This window comes from Odontesthes bonariensis, chromosome 11 (genome assembly GCF_027942865.1).
Source record: "Odontesthes bonariensis isolate fOdoBon6 chromosome 11, fOdoBon6.hap1, whole genome shotgun sequence".
Lineage (NCBI taxonomy): Eukaryota > Metazoa > Chordata > Actinopteri > Atheriniformes > Atherinopsidae > Odontesthes > Odontesthes bonariensis.
Window position 1 is genome coordinate 6,402,256 of NC_134516.1, and position 14,271 is coordinate 6,416,526.

Here is a 14,271-nt window from a genome sequence, read left to right on the forward strand (position 1 = left end):
ATAGAAATCTATCATCTATGGTGTCCCTCAGGGCACCATCCTGGTTTCACTGTTCTTCTCCGTTTCCTCTAAACAATGCAGGCATATTTCAACATGTGTGTGTTTTTGTTCACCTTTAACCTGTTGCTCTGGCACCCTGGAGTGCCCGGTGACCTCAGTAACCCCGGTTACCCCAGAGACGGTGACGCTGTGGCCAGAGATGTTCGCCATGGTGACGCTGTTGCGATGAATGTACTTGAGAAAAACCTCAGCGTTCCGTCTGGCCAGAGTGCAGGCCTGTTGCCATGGAAATAAGGACTATTAGGGACTATATTGGCATGTGTGGCTTTTAGAAATATGCTTGAGGTAATTAAATAGACAAATAAGGACCATTTGATGCTCCCTGTACATCCGTTCAACATGTGGAGAAGCCATAACATGTCTGCTGTACATGGCTACGTCTGCTACAGTACGTCTGGACAGGAACAGCTGGAGGGAGGGGCCTCGCCATCAGTAAGTTGCTAAATGCAAATGTTTTCTTGCACATTAGAATATAAGAGAAACAGGCCATCTAGCTCCTGGTAGAGGCCATGCTTATCTCTCCAGTCGACCTGCTTTTCCAGCAGGTCTGCCAGCGTGCAAAGTAAAACTCCTTCAGATAGTACAGAACCTGTTGGGTGTTCCATCAAATAATGAGGTCATCCTACCACTCATTGTTTTCCACTTATCCTACCAACAGACTGACTTGTGGGTCTGCATCCAGCTTTTTTAACTCAATCAGTCCCAGTCTACCTTCAGGAAGACTCGTCTCTACAGAAAACACCTCCAACACCCTACCATGCCTCCCACCTCCAAACCCAACCATGTCACAGATCATTCAACATGAGTGAAACTAATCAAGGCTTCCCGGTGCTTTTCATGCCCTCCTCACCTTCAGAAACGCCTCTTTCTGCTCCATGTGCTTGTTGATGAGCGGCAGCAGCTGCTCCGGCTGTCGCTCCCCTCCTCCGCACCAGTCATCTTCCCTGCGGTACTCCTGCTCTAAGCTCTCCAGGACGCCGCACACCTGGAAACACGGGCAGGTAGAACACACAAAGAATCAAAGTCCTGCAGCTTTCGAGTGGAAACTGTGAGTTTCTGAAGGCAGCATATGCAGAGCAGCCAACCAGTTCAGGAGTTTTGGAGTTGTAAATATTAAACATACAGTATCAAAAAGGAAGAAAAAATACATGTTGCAGCCCAACATGTGTTTGTTCCAAAGATCTGATAATACAGAACCACATCCAAAATCTGCAAAAAACCTGCATCTATAAATTATGGAAAAACATTCCTCATATAAAATGGTGAAGACTATGAATTTACCATCATTTAGAGCACATAATAAGATCATCCCTGTGTACCAGGGACACAGCTGAAAGTGAGCCGTGGATGTGATCCTCAGGCCCTCGGGCAGCTCTGCATTTAAAACAGATTCTGTCCTGGAAATCATGAACTACTGGTTTCAGCTATTTCAGAGTCATTTTGTGGAGCTGTGGTTGTAAAGGTTGTAAAGGTGTCAGGATGCAATAACTCCAGCCTGGTAAGATGAATGTTTTGTATTTAACAGTGACAGACCCCCCCCTCTGTGTACCTGCTGTGAAGTCCTGTAGAAGGCAGCAGATGCATTGACCAGTTTGAGTCTATCTTCGATCCTCAGCATCAGAGTCTGCCAGTGCAGCGCCACCGTCTGAGCGCAGGACCTCACTGCATCGGGATCATAGTGGCCCGACCTGAGGAGGGAGGTCAAAGGACCGACACAGAGGTATTCAACAGGCATCTTGACTTTAGTGAGAGAGAATGAATACACTGTCATCTTCCTGACGCCTCGTGGGATTCAGCTCTGATGCAGCAACCGTGTTACTCCATCAACAGTCAGTCAACAGTCTCATACAGCAAAGGACGCTGGTTCAGGTTGGGACTTTTTCCACTGTTTGTCTGTTTCTTGCAGCCACGGTTGCGTACGCTCCACAGCCTGCTTCATTCACCCCGGCTGATGCTGTAACTGTGGCCTGAAGCGACCCTTAGAAAGAATTGCTTTGCTGTTCAATGGGAACACGCCGATCATCTGATTAATTGGCTTAAATATAGACTCCTGAGCTATCATGAAAAGGATCTTTGACAACAGGGCGATGGGAGTTGCAGTGAGCCTGGCCAAGGGGGAACAGCTGGCCTAGATCCATTTAAAGGACAAACAAAGTGGTGTTTAATTAGCCTAAAACAGACTGTCAGCACTCTACCTACCACAACAATATTTCAACAGCCCACCGACCACAGGCCGTACTACTCGGTGAGGTCACATGGCACTGAAAGGATCGGATTATTGGCTAAATTACAATCAGACTGAGTTATTAAGTGCATGTAGACACCTTAGTCTGACTAAGAATTGGACCGGATCGGATTCAGACCCCGAGATAACTGGGCTGAAAGTCACTCTAAACCTGCTTGTAGACGCTGAAGCTCGTGGTGAATCAGACTTTGCGTTCTGCGCATGCTCCAGATGTTTTCCCGGGGTCGTGACCCGGAAGTCAAAGGAGACGATATTCCTGTTGTTGTCGCCGTCAGAAAGAAACAAACAACGCGATGGAGAATGCTCCGTTGGGCATCGAGTTTGTGCAACAAGCAGCTCATCACAGAGCAAATGTAGAGGGACGTAGCTTCATCTGGCTCTGCGTTCTCCATCTTTCTCCAATGCCTGAGTTTGTTGTTGTTGTTGGTGGTGAAGAGGTCAACAGGAAGTGGCTCTATTAGCAACAGTTGGAATGGGTACAGCGCCACCTATCATACCGGGGTATGAGACGCTTTGTGCCTCTGATCCCATTCATTCACCGCCATATATCCAAGGAGAATTACCCTTGCTCAGCTCAGTCTGATTGTGGTCAATAATCTGATCCTTTCAGGGGCATGTGACCCCACTGAGTGCTGCTACTGAGTACTGGGACCACCACAGGTCGCATGAATCACTCCAACTACTTCTCCCAGTGACACTGCGGTGTGGCCTGTGTCTTATAACACTCCTAAATGTACTGTTGCGACTCGGAGAACTTTTCCTGAGACTTTACTCGTGTTATTTCAGCTTCTGCTGCGACCTTTGGTCGAGGCTGCTATCTGAGCTCATTCTGGAGCCAGGTTTGGTTCTGCTGAAGGTCTCTTCCTGATAAAAGGGACTTTTTCCAGCCTATGCCTGCTCAGGACGGGGGAATAAATCATCCTTTGACAGGAACTTAGGTCTTATAAATACCATCATACTGAATGAGACGGTATTTATGGGGCTTGAACTGAACTTGTTTAGTTTCTCTGTGTAGTTCCATGAGATAACTTTAGCTGTGCATTGATTGAACTGAAATGGTTTGATTTGGATTGTGCTCTCTTTCAGGCTCTGAAAAATAGTTTAGGACCACCTCTGAAGCTCCCCATCTTTCTGTACACGAACACATCCGTACATTTAAAGGCTTTTGCTTTTATTTCACAGTGTTTTCAGGCACATTTTGCACATTTCCAAAATGAGAAATATGTTAAAAGTAATCAAAGTTTCAGTGCACTGTAGTTCCTCTGGAGTCCACAGTGTGAGCTCTGGAACGGAAGCAATATTTTATTGGATTTTTACCATTCACCAAACCTTCCTGGACGTCACTTTTTGATAATCTGATATCTGCTTCTACTTTCAGACATAACTTACCTGACCAGCAGCTCTGCTCTCTGCTGCAGGGCCAGAGCCACCTGATGAGTCCTCTGCAGCGAGTCGGCATGCAGCAGAGCCTGGAGGACGACACTCATTAATACACCTGGCTGCATAACAGCCCTGTCTGTGCTGAGGAATAAGCCCACATTCTGATTTACTAAATGTTTTACTGAATGCAACTTATTTAGAGGCTAATTCATTTTAAGACTCATTTAGATTCATATCATTTCCCTCCAATTATGTGTCTTCATATCTGAACTGATTTTTTAAAATCCTGTCATTCTACTTTTGCTCTTCTTTGCCTCTGTCAGTATGAAGCTTGAAACTATTTCTTCTTTTGTCTTTGAGAGGACTGTATCATGCTGTACTTTCCATGTTGTTTAACCTCATTAATACAATAACACATCTAAAGACGTTTATCCTGGTGTAAAATCCTTTTCCTTTTACAACAAACTGTCTTCTAAAGTCACCATATATGCATTCCTACGCTGCTTTGCTTCTTTTCTTCTCGGTAAATAAAAGCCTTTTTGACAGCAGACACGAAAGAAATCACCAGAACAGATGTGGAGATGAATTAAATCAGGGAGGTTGTACCTCATAATATCTTACCAAGCATGGGTGATATACATTGTCCTACCTCAGCTGAAAAATGAAGCATGCATCACATGGAAAAGTCCTCATTTGTGTTTAAAACTTTCTGTGTGAATGTGTGTGCAGTAACCTCTATGGCCTGTTGGAGGCGCTCATGCTCCCTCTGCAGCTGCTCAGCTTCAGACAAACAGCTGGAATTCAGCATGCAGGATGACAGCATCACTTCCCCCTCTGAGATCCAGCCCAGCACCTGAGGGCAGGGAACAGGGAGGGGGCATCATCCTGGGGCCAGGGTGGGGCCCGGGTGGGGCCCGGGTGGGGCCCGGGTGGGGCCCGGGTGAGGCCCGGGTGGGGCCCGGGTGAGGCCTGGGTGGGGCCTGGGGCCCGGTGGGACCTGGCCCTGTGGGAATCAGGTGCACCTTACCTGTTTGACCTGGCTCTGCAGGTGTCTCAGCTGCAGGTTCTGCTCCAGGTGAGTGTGTGTGTGGTCTGCGATCTGCTGCAGCTCCTTCTGCTTGTCCTGCAGGAGGCGCTGCAGCTCCTCCACCTGAGACGAGAGGCCGCCCTCCACCTCCGACAGCTCTATACCTGAAACCAGAGATGGGACCAAGTCACACATGTGCAAGTCCCAAGTAAGTCCCAAGTTTTAGCTTTCAAGTCTCAAGTAAGTCCCAAGTCTTAGCTTTCAAGTCCCAAGTAATTTTTTCTTGGTCAAATCAAGTCAAAGTCACCTTATTATTGCAATTTAACCTGCAGAATCTGATCTTAATAAAGTGAAAAGACAAGATATAAGTAACTGTAAGTAAACATCATTGGCCAATGTGTCCAACCTGTCCACCCCGTATCAGATCAAGCTAACGTTAGCTAACTACCGACTAGGCTAACAGGATAATATTAGCTAATTTGACAAGCACTTCCTGGTCAGAATGGATCTTCAAATGACGAACAAAGTTCGAAGTTATGCTAGATGCTTAACACTCAAGTCATTCAAGTCATCGTGTCTCAAGTCAAGTGCCGAGTCTTTAACTTCCAAGTCCGAGTCGAGTCTCAAGTCTTTTATTTTTTGTCAAGTCAAGTCACAAGTCATCAAAACAGCAACTTGAGTCGACTTGAGTCCAAGTCACAGTGACTTGAGTCCCCATCTGTTCCTGAAACACACAGACGTGGCCCCTGAAGACCTTCAAAGAGAGGACAGCGTGGCCCCTAAAGACCCTCAAAGGGAGGACAGCGTGGCCCCTGAAGACCCTCAAAGGGAGGACAGCGTGGCCCCTGAAGACCTTCAAAGGGAGGACAGCGTGGCCCCTGGTGCCTTAACAGTGCACGTGCTGGTGCACAGCTATGTTCCTGTGTATGCCTGCATGGATATGGGTATTTGCTTCGGTGTGTGTCTCCATGGCAAATTCAATATGCCGGTTTCCATGGGGACCAGCTGTGCGCTTCAGAGAGCAGTTTCCATAGCAACATGTCCCCCTTTTCCCCCTTTCTGCCCCTTGTATCATCAGTGTGTGACTGAGCCAACCCTGGAGCAGAAAATGGGATCCCTGCTTTATTTATTACATTTATCTTTATTATTCGCTCTTCTGCTTTCATGGTAAATATTGACACATAACGAACATGGCATCATAATGCAACCCTTTTAAATTCACCGGCGCCCTGCTTCCTGGCTGTTTGGGCCTTTTTTCCGGTCTCTGGGGGTCTGAAACGATCAAATCCTCATTGAGCCGCCTCACTGGAAGCAGAAAGTCCAACCGCGAACCCCAAACTGAAATCCTAAAACCTGGAAGCAGGTTGATATATTTCTACCTCTGCTGTCGCCCAGTGCAGCAGAACCCTTTTCCCAATGGGCAGAACCACCTTTGGACCAGTGGAATACTCCCTACACTCTCAGAAAATAAAGTACAGAATTGTACCTTTAGGTATATTATGATGGCTTGTCACGGGGGCAGTACCCTCGGAAGGTATAGTTTTGTACCCTTTTGGTTTGTACCTTACAGAGACCAATCTTGTACCTCTGGTGGCAATTTTGTACCCTTATATTGAAGTAGCCTAACACAAACTGTCTATTGTACCCCAGCATGTACCCCATTGTACCCTATTGTACCCCAGCATGTAGAAAAAAGGTACATATATGTACCTTTTACCACTTGAGTACATATATGTACCTTTAGGTCCAATAATTAACCCTAGGGGGTACATTAGTATAGATTGTACCGCAGAGGACAAAAAAGGACTCGTACTGTACCCCAATTTCTGAGATGTATGATCCAAGGGAACCCCGAAAATCACGAGGAAGAACCAGGAACTAATAAACTGGAACCCATAGAAGATCCTTGAAATATCTAAATGACTCCTGAACAAAGACAGCCAAGATCCTGGACCCTCTTAAGTATAACTGAACTCTGAATTGAAGTCTAAAGAACCCCCTTATGGACCCCTCTAACCCATTTATGAACCCCTCTAACCCCCTTATGGACCTCTCTAACCCATTTATGAACCCCTCTAACCCCTTTATGAACCCCTCTAACCCCTTTATGAACCCCTCTAACCCCCTTATGGACCTCTAACCCCTTTATGAACCCCTCTAACCTCTTTATGAACCCCTCTAACCTCTTTATGAACCCCTCTAACCCCTTTATGAACCCCTCTAACCCCTTTATGAACCCCTCTAACCCATTTATGAACCCCTCTAACCCCTTTATGAACCCCTCTAACCCCCTTATGGACCCCTCTAACCCCCTTTTGAACCCCTCTAATCCCTTTATGAACCCCTCTAACCCCCTTATGGACCCCTCTAACCCCCTTTTGAACCCCTCTAACCCCTTTATGAACCCCTCTAACCCCCTTATGGACCCCTCTAACCCATTTATGAACCCCTCTAACCTCTTTATGAACCCCTCTAACCCTTTTATGAACCCCTCTAACCCTTTTATGAACCCCTCTAACCCCCTTATGGACCTCTCTAACCCCCTTATGAACCCCTCAAACCCATTTATGAACCTCTGCATCCCCTTCGGACACCCTAAAGCCCCTGAAGGTCCACTTTAACCCGTATGAACCTGATAGAGAACCAGCCAACGTTCTTTCCTTCCTTTAAAGCATCCATTGGAACGCGAGGAGAGCACTTTTACAAAAAGCTCAATTAATGGTGAGAAACTGTTATGGCTCTCCGACTCTTCCCCAAAGACCGACTGCAGCCCTTTAAAGACCAGTGGATCTCTCTAAATGGCTCTTTAAGAACTCTCTTAACCCTCCCAGGAGTCCCTGAACCACACTACACGGCACATTTAAGTCCTTTTCCCTTCATAACCATCGATAATATTGAGACTTCCTTGGAGTATTTCTGGGAACCAGGTCTCCCACCTCCATCACTCTAAGACCTCCGAAGTGGTCTGCGGAGCCTGTTCTTAAAGCCCTTTTCTCCTCTCCTGTAGCGTACCTGAAGCCTCAATCCTAGGTTCCATTACCGAGTTAACAATCATTAGATTTAGTCCTATAACCAGATGTCACCATGCTTTCACACCTCTTCACATGTGACCCCAGCCATGTTCATTTCAGATCAGCATGACGGAGCACAACATTTCAGACTCTCACCTGATGCCTGGACCTCCGTGATGTACTGCTGAAGGTCGTGACCTTGCTGAATGACCTCATAAATCATGTTGTTCATGGCCAGTCTGCGCTCCATGTGCCTACAGATCAATCAGCCCATCAGTGAAAGACTGTTTAAAGATCAGGCCTGATTTACACAGATGTCCCCACATGGGTCTTTTTACCTATGAATGCGTTGCTGTGCTAGCGTTAGCGCTTCCGGACTAGCCTCCACCAGGCGGGACTGGCCCAATGCTAGCTTGTCCTGGCCTAGCTTGTCCTGGTTTGTTTCAGCTAGCCGTGTAGATGCTAGCCTCTCAGAGGAAAAGTCCTGGGACTGCTTTTGGAGATCCTGCTTCCAGGCATCTATTTCTCCCGTTACCTGAGAAATAAAAGTAGCAGAAAGACTCCAGCTTTGATTCAGAGAGGTGGAGGGAGGGATACTTTGGGAGAAAAGTCAAAATGAAACGCACCTCCAGTGTGCACTGCTGCAATATGCGGAGCTGCAGGTAAATGTCCAGTCGGATCTTCCTCTGGTGGAAAAGCTCCTCAAGCTGAGCGTGAGATTCCTCCAGCTGCTGCAACACCGACTCCACATGGGCCACCGAGCTGCCCTGAGGCCTGAAACAAACGCACCTGCACATTATAGACCCCTGAAACAAACGCACCTGCACATTATAGACCCCTGAACACGGAGAAATCAAATAGAGCTATTAAAACGACCAATGAAACGCACACAAACTCAAAGAGAAACACACAGACGGCACCCTTACAGATTATACTAAAATAAACTCAACTCAACTTTATTTATAAAGCCCTTTAAAACAGCCGTGGCTGAAACAAAATGCTGTACATGAGTAAGAACACGAAATATAAGGCATAAAACATAAGAACAATGTAAAAACAACAACAAACAACAACAATATTAAAACAATAAAACAATAACAGAAACAGAGTCTCATGCTGGGTTAAAAGCCAGGGAATAAAAATGGTTTTTAAGACTAGTTTTAAAAATGGGCAGTGAAGGGGTTTGTCTAATGTGAAATGGGAGTTCGTTCCACAGTTTAGGACCGGCAGCAGAAAAGGCTCCGTCTCCTCTGAGCTTCCGTTTGGCCCTCGGTACCTCCAGGAGCAGCTGATCAGCTGACCTGAGGCATCGGGCAGGAGCATAAAGATGGAGCAGCTCAGAGAGGTAAGGCGGGGAGAGTCCATTTGAAGATTTAAAAACAACTAAAAGAATCTTAAATGGACTCTAAAATGCACAGGCAGCCAGTGGAGGGAGGCTGAAATGGGAGTGATGTGCTCCCTTTTACGTGTTCCAGTTAGGAGGCGAGCGGCAGCATTTTGGACCAAGTGGAGACGTGCGAGGGAGGACTGGCTGACTCCAAGATAAAGTGCATTACAGTAATCCAGCCGAGATGTGATGAAGGCGTGGATTACTGTTTCAAAGTGCGTATGAGCGAGGAAGGGCTTCATCTTTGCCAGCTGCCTAATATAAAAAAAGCTGGACTTCACTATTGCACAAATTTGCCGGTCCAATTTAAAATCACTGTCCATCTTAAAACCCAAGTTTGTGACTGTTGGCTTCCTGTGTTGCACCAAGGGGCCCAAGTCAACAGGAGGGGGTTCGCAAGAGCCACTGGGACCAAACAGCATCACTTCTGTCTTATTTTAGTTGAATTTTAAAAAGTTTAAGGACATCCAGGCTTTAATGTCTTCAAGACATACTAAAGAATGTCAATGTGCCCATCTCCTGTAAAGATGATGCTAACCTTCAAACAACTGCACAGCTAAAGTCAATATTAAGCAGCCACACATTCTACACAGACATGAAACCAGTGTTATAACTTAAAAAAACCTGGAATGCAAGAGAATTTATGTATTCAATTTAATCTTGAAATAAAGCGCACCCACACAGAGCTGTGAAACCAAGCTGACAACATTCTGCAGAATACACATAAAGTAAAGGCACCGACGGATTCAACATTATGGAGCAAACAAACAGACCTTCCCTCTTATACAAGGTGATAAATGCAGCTCTGCAAAACTTGGAAAACTCGGCAGATTGTTCTTCATTCAGAAAAAAAAGAAGCTGTACAGAATCTACCTTTAAAACAAAGTCGAATATGCCCACAAACTCCTCCCAAACCATAAAACAAATGTACACACACACTGCGTATAATCTGGAAAACACTCCCACATTATCTGCAGGATAAAAAAAAAGACATCCACGCGTCGGATTAAATCTATAAAACTATCAAACGTGCGTAAAAACAAACAGCCATGAACCATCAGTTGTTTTCTGGATTACGTAATCCACACATTCTACATCTGGAGGACAGGAAATATTTTGTTGAAATTGGAAACTGTGTCTGTGGGGTTCCCCAGGGGTCAATCCTGGGACTCGTATTGTTCAATCTGTACATGCTTCCACTAGGCCAGCTAATACGCAGCTATAATGTGTCCTACCATAAATATGCAGATGACACTCAGATCTACGTGTCACTGACGGCAGGAGAACACGGGCCTGTAGATACACTGTGTCGCTGCATCGAACAGATCAGTGTGTGGATGTAAAACAATTTCCTCCAGCTAAACTCAGACAAAACTGAAATCATTGTCTGTGGCCCACAGAAACAAAGAGAAAGTGTTATCAGTCACCTTGAGACTCTCTCTCTAAAACCTAACTATCAAGTTAGAAATCTCGGGGTAATATTGGACTCAGACCTGAACTTTAACAGCCACATTAAATCTGTAACATCAGCAGCTTTTTACCATCTAAAAAACATTGCCAGAATCAAAGGAATAGTGTCTAAACCAGACTTAGAAGACACACGCACACACACACACCGAAAAGGCCAAAGAGCTGCACTCAGGAAGAAAACAAACACACCAAAGTCATGTGACGCCTCAGAAGGCCACGCCCACTTTCTGAGTGTACCTGAGCTGCAGGATGAGGTCTTCTCCCTCCCTGATGACGCTCAGCGCAGCTTCCTGCGGGTCAGGGTTAGAGCTTGGGTTAGTGTCGGGGTCAGAGGTCAGAGGTCAAGGGGTGTTAGCTGGTTATGATGTGGTTAGACTGCAGGTCAGAGCCCTGGGGTCAGAGGTCAGAGGTACCTGTGTGTTGGCTTGCTGCTGCTGCTGCTGGCTGATCAGAGCCTGTAGAGCCTCCACTGTGTCCGGGCAAACGAGGAGGTCTGAGGAGAGCTGCTTCTGGAGTCCCTCCATCCACACCGAGAGCTGAGCGAGGGGAGAGAAGGGGAGGGGAGCATCGGTTTTACAGAGATAAAGGCAAGGCATCTTTATTCATACAGCACATTTCATACCACAGGCAACTCAATGTGCTTTAAATAAAGACAAGGCATTTAAAAGAACAGCATAAAGCAGCATAAACACAAGCAATTTAAAGAGAATAAAAAAATAGAATAAAAATGAAAACACAGTTAAAAGCAATCAAAGAAGAGGGGAAAAAGAAAAATATAAACTCAACCATAAGCCCACGGAAAGAGAAATGTTTTTAACCTGGATTTAAAAGTGCTTACAGTTGGGGCTGATTTCAGTTCTGTTGGTAGTTTGTTCCAGTTGTGTGCAGCATAACAGCTAAAAGCTGCTGGTAGTGTGTTCCAGTTGTGAGCAGCATAACAGCTAAAAGCTGCTGGTAGTGTGTTGCAGTTGTGTGCAGCATAACAGCTAAAAGCTGCTGGTAGTTTGTTCCAGTTGTGAGCAGCATAACAGCTAAAAGCTGCTGGTAGTGTGTTCCAGTTGTGTGCAGCATAACAGCTAAAAGCTGCTGGTAGTGTGTTGCAGTTGTGTGCAGCATAACAGCTAAAAGCTGCTGGTAGTTTGTTCCAGTTGTGAGCAGCATAACAGCTAAAAGCTGCAGGTAGTGTGTTGCAGTTGTGTGCAGCATAACAGCTAAAAGCTGCTGGTAGTGTGTTGCAGTTGTGTGCAGCATAACAGCTAAAAGCTGCTGGTAGTTTGTTCCAGTTGTGAGCAGCATAACAGCTAAAAGCTGCAGGTAGTGTGTTGCAGTTGTGTGCAGCATAACAGCTAAAAGCTGCTGGTAGTGTGTTGCAGTTGTGTGCAGCATAACAGCTAAAAGCTGCTGGTAGTGTGTTGCAGTTGTGTGCAGCATAACAGCTAAAAGCTGCTGGTAGTGTGTTGCAGTTGTGTGCAGCATAACAGCTAAAAGCTGCTGGTAGTGTGTTGCAGTTGTGTGCAGCATAACAGCTAAAAGCTGCTGGTAGTGTGTTCCAGTTGTGTGCAGCATAACAGCTAAAAGCTGCTGGTAGTGTGTTGCAGTTGTGTGCAGCATAACAGCTAAAAGCTGCTGGTAGTTTGTTCCAGTTGTGTGCAGCATAACAGCTAAAAGCTGCTGGTAGTTTGTTCCAGTTGTGAGCAGCATAACAGCTAAAAGCTGCTTCACCGGGTCCAGTTTGAACTCTGGGCTCCACTATCTGTCCTGAGTCAGCAGATCTCATAGCTCTGCTGGGTTTATACTCAGCTAGCATGTCATTCATGTATTCTGGACCTAAACCATTCTCTTATTTGTAGACGAGTAGCAGAACTTTAAAATCTATTCTGTATCTGGCCGGGAGCCAATGTAAAGACCTGAGAACTGGGGTGATGTGATCTGATCTCTTTGTTCTGGTTAAAACTCGGGCTGCAGCGTTCTGAATGAGCTGCAGCTGTTTGAGACTCTTTTGGGGGAGTCCAGTCAGAAGACCGTTAGCATTAGCATGTAGCATGAATCAGCTTCTCCTGATCTGTTTGGGACATGAAACCCTTCATTCTGGATATGTTCTTAAGTTGATAAAAGGCTGATTTGGTGACTGATTTGATATGATTGTTGAAGGTCAGGTGTGAGTCTATCAGCACGCCGAGGTTCTGGACTTGGTCTTTAGTTTCTAGAGACAGTGACTCAAGATGTTTACTGACAGCAAACCTCTTCTCTTTGTTGCCAAACACAATGACCTCAGTTTTTTCTTGATTTAACTGAAGGAAATTTTGTTTCATCCACTTTCTGACTTGCTCTAAGCAGTCGCACAATTGCTCTATAGGAATGAAACTCGGCTGGAAACGGTTGGAGGATACATGTTACCTCTTTTGTGTGTGTGTAGAAAGACACAGCGAGGTCCAGCAGCAGCTTCCTCTGTTCCACACGCTGGATGAAGGCCTGAAACACATGCAAACAGTGTAAACTCTGACTAACTAACTCAGCCCCCTCACAGTCCTGCTGTCTGTCAGACGTACCTGCATGCGGAGCTCCAGGTCTCGGGCTGCCTGGTAGATCTCCTCCTCCTCACACTCTCCAGACTGAGCCAGCTGATCTGCTGCCTCCAGAAGCTTCTCTGCGTTCGTGTAAGTGTTCTGAAACACATGCGAACAGGCTGCAGCTGCAGTTTTCACCCAGTTGAAGCTCCGCACAGTTGAAGCTCGCCTACCCCGACCTCCTGGCTGTGCCGGTGGTTTTATTCCTTGTTGTATTTTACTTTAAACGTGTGTTACCTGTGCGACCTGCTGGAAGTCGTCGTGGCGTTTCTGCAGCGCTCGAGCTCGGTGCAGAGACTTGCCCACGCCGCTGTGTTTGTTCAGGAAAACCTCTCCGTGCTGCTCCACCCAGTCCAGCACCTTACGGACAAACAGGTGGAGGAAAACTGTCAATGGACATCTGGGCCAGATCATCTGGATCTGCACCTGTAGATCATTCTGAATCCAGATCTTAGTCTAGATCTGAATCTGTCTATTTTCATTCATACTATCATTGAGATCTGGATCTGGATCATCATAAGGATCAGAATCTGAATGTGAACCTGGATGTAAATCTGAAATTACGTTTGAATCTAAACATGAAGCTGAACCATGAATCTGCACTGAAGTCTAAATCAGACTCCGACTCTGTGTAAAGATCAAAATCAGGATTTGGATATGAATTTGGATCTGAATGTAAACTGGAATCTGAATTGGAATCGGGACCAAACACCCAGTCTGGTTTAGGATCAGATTCTGAATTGGAAAATAAATCTGAAATTGCATTTGTATCTAAATAATCAGAATTTGGAAAATGAATCAGATCAGATCAATATTATTCTGAATATCTGAAGTCTATGGATTTGGATCTGAATCCGTATTCTGATCTTGGTATAAACTGGTGTAAACTGGTATAAACTGCACCTGGATAGCCATCAGAATTTGATTTAGATGTGAATCTTTGAAAATGTGAATCTGAACCTTGAGATGAATCTGATTCTGACTCATACCTGTCTAACGTCTTGTTGAAACACGCACAGCTGCAGGCGCTGATGGAGGCGGAGCTTACGGTGCTGCCACGCCCCCTCCACTTCATGGTGACCCTGCTCAAAACGAAAAGGTTCCACATCAGCCCCCCGTCTGTT

At 45.8% G+C, this 14,271-nt stretch overlaps 1 protein-coding gene across 1 annotated transcript in view; it reads right to left on the reverse strand.

Annotated features, from left to right (window-relative positions):
• Window positions 1-14,271, reverse strand: part of LOC142391527 (kalirin-like) — a 69,394-nt gene that overhangs the window by 35,801 nt on the left and 19,322 nt on the right. The window contains exons 11-25 of the mRNA XM_075477360.1: window positions 14,137-14,229; window positions 13,385-13,507; window positions 13,130-13,246; window positions 12,978-13,052; window positions 10,994-11,116; window positions 10,818-10,870; window positions 8,350-8,497; window positions 8,062-8,258; window positions 7,880-7,977; window positions 4,713-4,876; window positions 4,419-4,538; window positions 3,695-3,774; window positions 1,610-1,748; window positions 911-1,045; window positions 114-276 (exon numbers count right to left, since the gene is read on the reverse strand). Of these exons, the coding sequence (XP_075333475.1) occupies window positions 114-276; window positions 911-1,045; window positions 1,610-1,748; window positions 3,695-3,774; window positions 4,419-4,538; window positions 4,713-4,876; window positions 7,880-7,977; window positions 8,062-8,258; window positions 8,350-8,497; window positions 10,818-10,870; window positions 10,994-11,116; window positions 12,978-13,052; window positions 13,130-13,246; window positions 13,385-13,507; window positions 14,137-14,229 (1,828 nt within the window). The remainder of the gene's footprint in view (window positions 1-113; window positions 277-910; window positions 1,046-1,609; window positions 1,749-3,694; window positions 3,775-4,418; window positions 4,539-4,712; window positions 4,877-7,879; window positions 7,978-8,061; window positions 8,259-8,349; window positions 8,498-10,817; window positions 10,871-10,993; window positions 11,117-12,977; window positions 13,053-13,129; window positions 13,247-13,384; window positions 13,508-14,136; window positions 14,230-14,271) is intronic.